Source organism: Scleropages formosus, chromosome 1 (assembly GCF_900964775.1).
Source record: "Scleropages formosus chromosome 1, fSclFor1.1, whole genome shotgun sequence".
Classification (NCBI taxonomy): Eukaryota; Metazoa; Chordata; class Actinopteri; order Osteoglossiformes; family Osteoglossidae; genus Scleropages; species Scleropages formosus.
This window is the reverse complement of record NC_041806.1, coordinates 19,845,427-19,858,514: the sequence shown is the minus strand read 5'-3', so window position 1 is coordinate 19,858,514 and position 13,088 is coordinate 19,845,427. Positions and strand designations below refer to the sequence as shown.

The 13,088-nt window shown below is 41.7% G+C and overlaps 2 protein-coding genes across 2 annotated transcripts in view; one reads left to right on the top strand and one right to left on the bottom strand.

Moving 5' to 3' along the window:
- The window catches only part of vwa3a (von Willebrand factor A domain containing 3A), a 31,940-nt gene extending 22,406 nt beyond the window's left edge, over positions 1–9,534 (bottom strand). The window contains exons 1-8 of the mRNA XM_029251317.1: positions 9,468–9,534; positions 5,455–5,631; positions 4,107–4,195; positions 3,469–3,719; positions 1,963–2,119; positions 1,539–1,702; positions 934–1,043; positions 669–785 (exon numbers count right to left, since the gene is read on the bottom strand). Of these exons, the coding sequence (XP_029107150.1) occupies positions 669–785; positions 934–1,043; positions 1,539–1,702; positions 1,963–2,119; positions 3,469–3,719; positions 4,107–4,195; positions 5,455–5,620 (1,054 nt within the window). The 5' untranslated portion in view covers positions 5,621–5,631; positions 9,468–9,534. The remainder of the gene's footprint in view (positions 1–668; positions 786–933; positions 1,044–1,538; positions 1,703–1,962; positions 2,120–3,468; positions 3,720–4,106; positions 4,196–5,454; positions 5,632–9,467) is intronic.
- A 2,037-nt stretch (positions 9,535–11,571) lies between these two features.
- Positions 11,572–13,088, top strand: part of tmem131 (transmembrane protein 131) — a 32,269-nt gene continuing 30,752 nt past the window's right edge. The window contains exon 1 of the mRNA XM_018750024.2: positions 11,572–11,784. Within this exon, the coding sequence (XP_018605540.1) occupies positions 11,658–11,784 (127 nt within the window). The 5' untranslated portion in view covers positions 11,572–11,657. The remainder of the gene's footprint in view (positions 11,785–13,088) is intronic.

Sequence of the window (13,088 nt, the reverse complement as noted above, 5' to 3'; positions counted from 1 at the left end):
CCAGACCTTACTGATTCGCTGTTATCTTTTCCCTAAGGACACGGTAACATAAAAATAACCTCCAAAAATGCTGTACATAAAAACAGGACTGTGGACTGGGCTGACTTTCAACATATCTTGTATTCCAAGGTTGGTTTCACCACAGGACAGCAGATACAAAAGGAGGCAACAGATTCATAACTTAAAACAGGTTAACTTACATCAACGTCAGTTATATTAACTTGTAACTTAACCTGGAGCTGCAGGTCCTAGTAAAAACATCACTTGCTTAAGATTCTTCAGATGAAAACAGCATATATGATTTTTTTTTTTAAAAAAGTTGTTTTTTGATGTTAAATATGTAATGTACCATAATGTATAATGTACAATTTATTCAAGCGAACTAGAGTCACCTACATAATCTCAGCTAACTGCCCTTAGCTGCCTTGCACTCGAAGAGCCCGGGTTCAAATCCCAACCTTGTGCTGGAGTACCCTGGATCAAGGGACTCACCTTGAATTGATACAGTAAAAATTACCCAGCTGTATAAATGGGCAAATCACTGTAAGTTGTTTAACATTGTATGTTACTTTGGAGAAAAGTATCAGGTAAATAAATTTAAGTCAAAACTCCACAACTACAAAGCAAAAACCAAAACTATAAATGAATGGCAAGGAAAACTTCATCACCTTGACGTGGTGATGGGGACTGAATCGTCAGTAGCATGTCCTCGATTTGAGCCCGGGTGACCTGGACTTCCTCCATCTCCCTCCACACTAGGAAAACATCTTCTCTAACCCCTGCCCCTGCAGAAGAAAGTACCACCTGTTGGACCCATTATGAATGATACCTTATCATCCCAGACATTTAATTCCTGCCCAACCCATTCACGACAATAAGAACATGTTATGTCTTGATTTAATGAAGATGTTACTGGAAGATGAATGTCACTACCTGGGGGCATGCCTCCTATGGGCCTGAGTGACCCTTCAGGAGGGCCCTCACTCCCATGATTACCTCGTGAAATATCTTCAATCGGCGGTATCTCCACAAAGGCATGAAATCTGAAATATATCCACGTTTCATATCTGACTGATCACAGCGATAAATGTTCTCATTGTTTTTCCTTTCTAAAATATTCACCATCTGTTGAATGTTCTGTTCTGATGTAGATTTTAAAAGGTACGGCAAATCAAAGCTCTCAGATTAAGAAATTTCCCTGAAGTTCAATCAGTTCAATCATTTATCTCTCGCCTTCATCACTGCATTCTTCAGATATGAACAAGCATGAACGGTACCTCTGTTAAGAAATATCAGAAATATTTTTCAATTTTTTTAACTGAAAATCAAGGCATATGGGTCAAATATAAACAAATCAGTGGCAAAATATGGGATATACTGCATACAAATGATTAAAAAATTCATAAGACAAATATTTTGGGCACAAACACATATGCGATAAAATGAAATATGCAACGTGTGGGCAGGATGTGTCAAGGCTAATAAACGGCCACATTATATCAGTAAGCTGTTCCACTTCAAACATGTGTCACACTTGCCTCCCGGCAGTGAGCTGAGATAATTCCTTTAACTCTTGAATTGTTTCCTTTCTCTTCGCATTGAAAGACACGCAGTGGATTGGCCGGCCATCCTTCACCGCTCTCAGCAGATCTGACGCTCTCCCTCCAGAATCCCCCATAGCAAACAGGTAAACAGCCTGAACCTAGGGTCACATAAAAACGTCTGCTTCTAAATCCTCAAGCGTTTACTGCTCCGTGCCCTCGTGCTAACGACTAAATAAATAAAAGCCACTAAATGCTACGGAAATATTTAACAATGTCATTTTGTTTTGTTGGTGCGTGTTATCATGTGACTCTGAGTGAGAGGACGAGACACACACTCTCAGCGTACCCTGGACTTGTTGACTTGTTGGGTAAAGTGTTTGGTACAGAATGAGCTCCAACAGGAGGCACTTTGTCTCACCACCGGATCCTGCGTGGCTCTTGACAACGCGTCAGCAATGAGGGCTGGCGACGACGGCCCGGGCTGCAGCGCCCTCACCCACTGCACGGCATCCTCGATGTGGCTGGGACTGGTGCACACAACAGCCTCCTGCCATGCCTGGGCACTAGGAGCGCAACTGGAGCAGCGAGGGTCAGGATAGTGTCCCAAGACAGAGTCCGTATTACTCTATAACACTCATAGACCATATAACATAATTCATAATTCAGCCTTTTCCTGTGTTTTCATACAACATGCTCTAGGACTGAGTAGGGTTGTGGAGTTGGTACACAAAACCTTCAACTCCGACTCCGACTCCAGTAACCCACTAATTGCTTCCGACTCCAGTGACCCAGTAATTGCTACCAACTCCAATAACCCACTAATTGCTTCCAACTCCGATTCCAGTAACCCAATAATTGTTTCCAACTCCAGTAACCCAATAATTGCTACCAACTCCAGTAACCCACTAATTGCTTCCGACTCCAGTAACCCAACAATTGCTTCCAACTCCAGTAACCCAATAATTGCTACCAACTCCAGTAACCCAGTAATTGCTACCAACTCCGATTCTAGTAACCCAATAATTGCTACCAACTCCAGTAACCCAGTAGTTGCTTCCGACTCCAGTGACCCAGTAATTGCTACCAACTCCAATAACCCACTAATTGCTTCCAACTCCGACTCCAGTAACCCAATAATTGCTTCCAACTCCGATTCCAGTAACCCAATAATTGCTACCAACTCCAGTAACCCACTAATTGCTACCAACTCCAGTAACCCAATAATTGCTTCCAACTCTGACTCCAGTAACCCAACAATTGCTTCCAACTCCGACTCCAGTAACCCAATAATTGCTTCCAACTCCGATTCCAGTAACCCAGTAATTGTTTCCAACTCCAGTAACCCACTAATTGCTACCAACTCCAGTAACCCAATAATTGCTTCCAACTCTGACTCCAGTAACCCAATAATTGCTACCAACTCCAGTAACCCAGTATTTGCTTCCGACTCCAGTAACCCAATAATTGCTTCCCACTCTGACTCCAGTAACCCAATAATTGCTTCTGACTCCGATTCCAGTAACCCAATAATTGCCTCCGACTCCAACTCCGACTCTACAGCACTGCTCAAAAGTTGCACGTTATTTTGGGTGTTGACTTATCCAGCGAATATTGGCCTAAACCTATATTACACCTCTAATTTTTGGGGTCAGCTTATACACCAGGATGTATGATATACTTAGTTGGAGTCGGTACATTTCCAACTCCAGTAATCCAATAATTGCTTCCATCTCTGACTCCGACTCCACAACTCCGACTCCAATTCCGACTCCGACTCCACAGCACTGGGAGTGAGTTTATTATACACATAGATACGATACACTCATAGTGTACACATGTGTATGGACAGTCTATGTGGACATGTCCAGAGACAAACAATAGGGAATGTCGCACTTTTAACGGTAGGCTGCCACAGCCCTCTCACCATACAAGGTTGAACCAGGTGATCCGGGACACCTGCTCCCTGATGACCCTGCACACCGAGTCCTGGCCCAGATAGAACTGGGCCCACGGGGTACCTCCAAGGTCTATCACCAGGCTAATGCTGCGCTCCTGGATGACCCCAAAGAGCTGGCGGCTGCCACTGGTGAGCCAGGCCAGCCGGTGGCGGTACAACTCTGCCCTCAGGTCCAGCCTTGTGCACAGCTCCTCGAGCTGCTGGACACTGGCTGTGAGCTGCAGGCAAACACAACGCACAAGAACTTTGCCATCACATAGCACATTTGTGCAGCATCAATACCTCTACATGTGACTTAAAACCTTTTGATACAGCACCCTAGACAAAGGTACTGACTCTGAATTAGAAGAGCAAGAATGACTCAGCTGTATAAGAAGGTAAGTAATTCAAACTGTAAGTCACATTGGAGAAAAACATCAGCTAAAGAAAAGCTGTGAAATAATTCTGCTAATCAATTTTACTGTATTTGGTTATTACTCACTGAGGTACAACACATTGCTTATTCTTATTTGCCTAAAAGGAAAGTAGAGCAGATCTGTGGCTGGCCAGTGAAAGATATGAATCATAAAATACACAGGATTTCCTGCCAGAACAGATGCACTCACATTATAAACAGCTCCATCCTTCACAAACTGTGGAAAGAGGCCCCCAGCATACTGCGATGAGACCGATTTCCGTAGAGAGGGAACATAATCTGAAGATGGTGAAAGGTGGATCACTACACACTTTACTCATTCAAGCGCTGTAACTTTTACTATTACATGAACATTAAACAAAGTTAAGGGTATCACTGCACACAGTGTTTAATACACATTCTTTCCCTTATATTCATAATATCGTTTTATACTAGCAAAGGTTTTTGACAGCATCAGTAAAATATTTTGTTTCATGTGCAGGACTCCCAAGGCAAAATATTTTAAAAATGTGATTTACAACTAAAGATATAAACGTGTCTTTATTTTTTTTATCGTTTTGGTGGTAATTTGTTGCTGTGTTTATGTGACTAAATAGTTTAGGGTACACTGAGCACTTCAAGAAGAATCGGAATAGGCGTCAGATGCAGAATGCAATATATCCGATGTCATCCATAGCATGTAAAACAGACGGAATGTATAACTGATACAGTAGAAATATTTAATGAATAGCAATGCATTATCTGCTGAGCAATTTTTATCAGGTCAGACTGAAAACCTGAAGGTGGCTAGTTACGGCCCTGTGAGGTCTCTAGCTTAAGAGCTCTTGACTAAGGTTTGAAATGTATCTGTACAACTGACTAAATATCTATATTACTCTGGATAAAAGCCTGAGATAGAACAACAACAACAGCAATTATTATTATTATTATTATTATTATTATTATTATTATTATTATTATTATTATTACATTTCTGAACATTTTCTGAACCGCTTGTCCCATACGGGGTCACGGGGAACCGGAGCCTACCCGGCTATACATAGAGGGCGCAGTGGGTTGGCTTGCGCCCTGCTCTCCAGTGGGTCTGGGGTTCAAGTCCCACTTGGGGTGCCTTGTGACGGACTGGCGTCCCGTCCTGGGTATTATTATTAAATATTTTCAATTTTGTTTTATTTTTATTTATAGAAATAGAACTTACCAATTTAACCAATGGTGTGAATAATTTTGAAATTCTGAAAAGGTCGAGGTCGAATACATTTTTATTTTCAGATAACCTACTGGTGCCGCTCACAAATATACTGGTTTGATTAGTGCATCCCTCTGATAAAGAAGCCATTGGAAAAGCTGCAGTATGACTCTGTACAACTGAATAAGAATGTATGTTACTGTGGCTAAAAACCTGGGACAGAACAACATTTATTTATTTATTTATTTATCTATCTATCAATCATTGTTATTAAAAAAGCTGACTCTGTATGTGCTAGGTCACATTGTATGCTGTGCGAAGTTCAATGTATGTGAGACTTGCTTTGTTGCACCTTCTTTGTGCCTGAAGCCAATCTGGCTGAGGATCTGGGGAAAAGAGAGTCGGCTCCCCTTGAGTCCATGAGTCTTTAGCCAGGAAGTTGAGGAGATGAGGGCCTTCACTTCATGCTCAGCCCATGCCCCCTGGCTCTCTCCACAGTCCAGCAGAGGTCCAGCCATATGTCCAGAACCTGAAACACACACACACACACACACACACACATTTTCTGAACCGCTTATCCCATACGGGGTTGCGGGGAACCAGAGCCTACCCGGCAACACGGGGCGTAAGGCCAAAGGGGGAGGGGACACAATAGGATTAGAAACTCTTTTCACATTTGAGAGTTGGTTCAAAGGTAAACCCTGCAATAAGAACACTGGCTGTCAGCAGGTATTGAGTGAGATAACATTATAACCAGAAGACTGCGGGTTCCAGTACTTGGTGGGGTCCTGCTCCAGCAAATTTTGAACAGTATACTTAAATTATTTCAATATCATTTCTGTAAGAATTAGAGAAATAAACTATGTGCTTCTGATAAGACGGTTAATAAAGGATCTAAAGGGGGTAAAGATGATGATTGCGTAGCCTTGAACAAAGACAGTTGGTTACATTCTGGCTCCACTTAAAACACCCCCGTTTTTAGTCTTTTTCCTTCCCTGTACTGGTTAGATACAAAGACTCAGTTGTCAGAATTTTTCATATCTCACTCCAAGGATAACAAGGAATATCCATTTTTTTCAAGAACATCCTCTTGGAAAGATAAAGGAACAAAACAGGGAGCCACAGAAAAAAAGTCAGCTTGGGGCCTGGGGCAGCTATGGACGTATAGAAAAAATTTCCACTTTGGCTTCTTCTTTCACTTCTAGTAGTTCCAGTTCCACATCAGCTGGAGAGCTGGTGCCGTGGATAAAAGACCTACCTGGACAAATGAGAGTACTGACTGTCAACGCTCAACAGGAAAATGTCAATGACAACTAAAGGAGCTTTCATCCTCCTTGCCATCCTCATCCAGGCTATAGAAATAGAACTTACCAATTTAACCAATGGTGTGAATAATTTTGAAATTCTGAAAAGGTCGAGGTCGAATACATTTTTACCTTCAGATAACCTACTGGTGCCGCTCACAAATATACTGGTTTGATTAGTGCACCTCTCTGATAAAGAAGCCATTGGAAAAGCTGCAATATGACTCTTAAAGGCTCCTGTCTGCCTGGTAATGTCCCATACAGTGAATTCAACCGGGGGTCTAAGGCCTTTATCCAGCACCTTATCTACCATGGCTTTGCTTATCCAGCCCAATTCAGATGTTTACACAAAGGGAAGACATGCCTGTTTGACAACCTAAGATCACTAACTGGCAACTTTGGACTGACAAAGATTCATGTAAGGTTCATAAAGGAAAAATGTGAATTATTTCTATTCCCCCCCCCCCCCCCCCCCATTTTCCATTTTTAATTACTTTACTGTGCTTGTAATTTATTGGGAGGGTTGTATTTTTAAAGTGTTACTTATAGCAGGTCCCGAGGCAGTGGTGCAGCTGGAGATGATAAGGAGTTGCAGGTTAAAGTAATAAATCATGTGGTGACTGATAGGTTTCTGTGGAGAGTGCTGCTGGCGTTTTTTCTTTTGTGTCTTTGCCTAAGTTTCATATTGCTCCTCTTTTCTTTTCCTTAGTTACGGGTTTCTTTTTGTTTTTCCTTTTGTGAATACGACAAGCGGTTTCATTAGGGTTATAGCATTATTTTTCAGTTTTTCAACATAAATTTACCACCTGGGATGTCTGTGTAATTAAGAGTAAGATAAGTTTAATGTTCTTAAATAAGAGGGAAAGGGATCTGTTTAGTTGTGCTTTTAAAACTTCTAAGGCACTGGGTTGGTCATGGGGGGGGGGGGGGGGGTGCAGCGGCACAGTGGCGCAGTGGGTTGGACCGGGTCCTGCTCTCTGGTGGGTCTAGGGTTTGAGTCCTGCTTGGGGTGCCTTGCGATGGACTGGCATCCTGTCCTGGATGTGTCCCCTCCCCCTCCAGCCTTATGCCCCGTGTTGCCGGGTTCGGCTCCGGCTCCCTGCAACCCCCTATGGGACAAGTGGTTCGGACAGCGTGTGTGTTGGTGAAGTTTAATTTTCTTCTTGTCGATTGACAGTACAAGTATTCATGTTTTAATGAAGAGGAAATAGGAAATGAATAGGAAAATCCTTTCTTTATTCATTCACAGAACCTACCTTACTCCAGCACATCTTTATATTTATCATCATCATCATCATCATCATCATCTGAAACTGCTTGTCCCATTCAGGGTCACAGGGAGCCAGAGCCTAACCTGGCAACACAGGGCAGAGGGCTGGAGGGGGAGGGGACACACCCAGGACAGGACACCAGTCTGTCGCAAGGCACCCCAAGCAGGGCCCGGTCCAACCCACTGTGCCACCGGGCCCCCCCCTACTCTTTATATTTATAAAGGTATTTATTATTTATTCATAAATATTCACACTAATGTGAAGTTTTTGGAAGATTTAGAAGGGGACTGTCAATTATTAATGGCCAAAGCGCTCATTTTGAGTTGTTTTCTGGACAGTTCTGTACATAGTTCAAAGAAAAATTTTAATTAAAAGTAAATAAAATATTGATAAAAATGGTTACATTCACAGTTATATTTCTAGAGACATTTCAGATGTGTTTTAAATGTAAAACCACTCCAGGCCCTTTGATACATTTATTCTGGGGATATGGCAGCATACAAACTTTCTGGGGCTACATCTCTCAACACCATATACTCCCTTCACAAATATCAGGCTGATTTAAGAGTTGGAAAGGAATAAAGGAAAAGTGAATAATTCAGCTGTTAGACAAGTTCAATATACTCCGGAAGATCATGTCTTTGGATTTTCTTGTATAGAGCTGTATGACCACCTCTACTAACTATTGTAACCATTTGCTTTTAAGTTATATTAAGTATCTGTACATATAGTTTCTCAGTATATTGATTCTTTCCCTATAACATATTGAAATAATACAGACAGAAATTGATGCATGACTGCAAAAGAAAGCTTTGTTTGTTTCTGTAACCAGCCCCACTTATTACATATAATCTGTGGGCAGCTGTGAAAGCCATTTAAAATCACTTCTGCTCTTCACAGTAACCTGTTGTTCCTAAAAAATATTCCATTCAAGGCTATAAATCATGGATAGTACTAAAAGACTTCATCTGAGCAAAAATTGTCCATATGTTTAGACATCAGCCTTTATTCTGGAAAATACATGCATTAAAGAAGAGACTTACAGTTTTAACTCCTTTAGGTGATACATAAACTACAGACCATAAACATTTTGCATTTGAATAACAAGCAAAAAGACACACCTACATTAACATAAGAATCTGTCAAATGATTACTTTACAACATACAGGTGTTAAGTGTTGACATCACCCAGGTCACAACAGGGTAGGATATAATTATGTCATAAATCCAAATTTGTGTTTATGTTCTTCAGTTCATATCCAGGTGATGCCAAAATGCTACACAAGATCAATGATGTACCTTCAAAACTGCATGGATCTCTCCATACTTGCAGATAGATTTGTAATCCATGTTTATCCATTAATCCCCTTTCAAAACTGAATACATAACTTGTTTACCACCTTATGCAATGGAAAACCCGCTATATTGTGACATAGTATTCAGATGTCAGTTTAGAAGGCATAAATGTGCAAAGAACATTTTACACTGACATTTGTATCAATGCTACATTTTAAAACGCTTATCAAATAAGTTTATAACAACAAACAAATCCATAAAGAGAATATTAAACCGACTAGTTATATAAAGATACATTTTACATTTCACCCTTTACTGGCAGGAAATGAGCACATTCAAGGATCAGGATGTTCTGTCTTCAGCATTTGGGTAACTACTGTTCCTGTTTTTCTGTATCTACTTGTTATAATGTTTTTTCAACTTCTTGCAACAGCATTCATTGACACATTAAGGGAAACAGACACTGCCCACGACTACATTAATTTGCCATTTACCTTATTGACCTCGTTGTTCTCAACTGCACGCTTGCCACCACACTTCCAAACTCAATTTCTGTTGACATTAGTTACCAAACGGTTGCTAAGCTTTGGCCAATCAAGTTAAGGCTCACCCCTCCCCCCCTTCACAAATGCACACACACCTACTCACAATATTGTGCAGATTATGCTTTACTCTATTAAAAATAGCATGTTCCAAAATGTGTTGTTCCACTTTCATTTAACCTTATAATTTTAAACATGACAAACACTTTGCTGATATGTACAATAATACGGTCAACTACTGTTATAAGGAATATAAATATAGTTCCAAAGCATAAATCTTAAATGGGCACTATTAAGGGTGTAATTGTTGAGTGAAATGTAATTAAATAAAAGGAAATCAAATTAAATCAAGATGCCATGAAGACTTCAGACATCTTTAAAAACAGATAGATATATTGGTAGTAACAGTGTTAAATAAGTTATCCTTTTTAGAAACAGTGCAATTCAAAAACCATAATGGTAACACCAAGTTATTAATATTTCTGGGGTGGTCCTCTACAGCACGACTGTCCAGGTCATACGTGCATCAGTAGATGGAGCTGTTCATACCGCATATAAGGAACTCAATAAAAACATTTTTGTGACAATATGCAGCGTTTTGGTGAAGTACGCACGCACTGGCTGAAGCCATTTGTCCAGAGCGGGGTCACGGCAAGCCGGAGCCTAACCTGGTAACACAAGGCGTAGGGCTGGAGGGGGAGGGGACACACCCAGGACGGGACACCAGTCTGTCGCAAGGCACCCAACGCAGTACTCGAACCCCAGACCCACCAGAGAGCAGGACCCAGCCAAATCCGCTGCGCCACCGCCCCCCCTTGATGATGTGTTATTACTCATTTTTACCTAGTTTCTCTTACAACAGTCCATAGGCCTGCTTTTCTAAAACCAGATGTAAATCCCAGACTTCCTATGGCTTGACTTTTCTAAAGCTCTTTTCATTTGGACTGTTTGTCCTCTACACTTTAGCCACCAAACAATTTTGATTTTTTTTCTTATGCTGTTACACACCTGAATTAATAAATGTATTACCTGTATGATGGCATTACATGGAAACCTCCAGTGTAAAATTTGCATGTTCTCCCCGTGTCTGCGTGGGTTTCCTCCCACAGTCCAAAGACGTGCTGTTCCGGTTCACCCACGGTGTGTTAGTGACAGAGAGAGAAAGTGTGTTCTACTGATGTATGGATGAGTGACCCAGTGTAAGTAGTGTATCTAGCAGTGTAAGTCACCTTGGTGAATAAGCTGTGTGGGCTGGTAACACTACATAGAGTTGCTATGGAGAAAAGTGTCTGCTAAATAAATAAATGTAAATCTAAATTTGCTCAACTTCACATTGAAACAAGTTATTCATTAATAAGATACTCATCTGACTGCAAGGTGGAACACTAATGACACAAAAATACTCTATTGCGTGTAAAAATACTTTATTGCCTGTAATCATTCCTAACACTTGTTTTGTGAAATTCAAACATTATCATTGGCAAGTTATGTCAATGTTTTTAAGTTTAGCACTTTAATGGCTGCACTTTAATTATGTATTTATTATTTATTCATGAGTATTCGTGCCAACGTGAAATTATAGAAGATTAGGAGATTGGGATTATGGATTAAATTAGGAGAGGACTGTCAATTATTAATGGCCAAAGCACTCATTTTGCACCGTTTTCTAGACAGTTCTGTAGTTCAAATAAAAATTAAATTAAAATTAAATAAAATATTGATAAAAATGGTTACATCCACACAGTTTTTACAGTTACTAGATTTGTTAAATAAATGCTGATGTAAATACAAATTAAAGCGGAGTACAGATATTGCATGTATTTAATACAGATCCCTCTTATAATGGTGTTTTTGTTTCAAGTTTAACACGATATATTTGTCACTTATAGCAGAGAATTAATTTATTTATTTCTAACTGTGCTGGGGATCCTTTACTGAAGCAGAATAACAGAACAACGCCGTCCGACTCGCGCGCGCCTCACGTACTGAGCCGCGGCTGGAAGCGCGCTGCTGCTGCGGCGAGCGCGTGCGTGCGTGCTCGTGCCCGTGCTCGCGCTCAAGACCTGTTTATACGAGCACGCGGGCAGCGCTCGCCTCCCCTCGGTGACACACTCACACACAGACAGACAGACAGAGAGGAGCATGGCGAGCTGGCGGACAGCGCACACTTTCTCCCACTTATCAGTGGGGTCCACGAAGACGACATGCTTGCGAATCCTGCGAATTTTATTTATTGCGTTGTTCCAGGTGGCGCAGGCCGACAAACAAGGTACGAGTCGCCGTCTCCACGCTCTTTGTCGGCGTGAAACCGCTGCGGGGTGTCGGTCGGGTCGCTCGGCGCTTCCTAGCCTACCGCCGGTCTCCGGTCTGTGTGGCGGACGCCTGCGTTGGCTCTCTGTGTACCGAACAGGGTCGCAATGGCGAAGTGAGGCTCACGAGCAAGCCGCGCTGGGCGCCTCGTCATCCGGCAACCGCTGCAGTCGCTCCGCTAGCCGCTGATTTGGCTGACAAAACTAGCCGCTACTAGCTAACAGTAGGTAGCCTGTTTCTCTTCCACCATCTCAGCAACACACACCATAACTTTACGTATCCTCTAGTAATATGTGTACGTTCGCTAAGGCTAACTAGTTAAATTCTCTGAATTGATGCCGGAGCTACCGCAGAGGCTGTGGGAGCGCCGGTACACACTAAACGGTCCCACCTGCGGGAGCGGCACCCGCAGCCGGCCAGCTGAGCTAACATAGGACCGAGGCTTCAGTTGCGGCCTCAGATACAAAATACCTTGGACCGGCATTAACTGAATATTTTTTTTTTTTTTTTAAATCTACACATTTCTGGAAAAATAACGAAGTTCTGAACTGCAGTGGAAAATGCCAAGGGATTTATTATAAAAATAGATTTTTATTCAGAGGAGAAATTCACATTTTAAAGGGAATTTTTGTGGCCGACTTGTTTGGTTTGGTTAGTAATTTGGTTAGCCAGCCCGGCTAGTGTCTCAGCTGTGGATATTTGGATAAGCTTTTTTTTTTTTTTCCCCTCTCTTCCCCTTTTCTGGCGATGCCGATGGTGGGTGTTTAAAGCTCGAGGTATTATTACCGGGGTAAAACAAAGGCGAAGATAGTGGGGGTTTTTTCTTTTTGTGCGTTCCTCCTCGTACTCACTCATTTGACTGAAAATACACGGAAGGTCTCTGGTGTGAAGTGACACGTTTTCACTTCTACCTATAATACCTTCTTTACTCCAGTGCAGCTCTGCTGCCTAGAAATAAGAACAGAAGGACTGTTTATTGATATTCATATGGGTAAAGGCTGTTGTTGTGCAGTAGCACTTGTCTGTGAAGCATGATCATGTTGCCCTGTTTCTTGTCTTTTTAATAAATCTGAACTTGAGAAATAAAGAAGTGGTTGAATTGTGCAGTGAAGATGGTATGAAAAAGGTCGGAATTGCCAGATGGCATCTCTCCGCCAAACTAGGGTGTCCTTGTCTGACTTGTGTGCTCTTTAATATCCGTGTGTAAATAATGTGGCTACAGTAGTTACACACCAAATTTGAGACGTGCCAATTTTTTCAGTG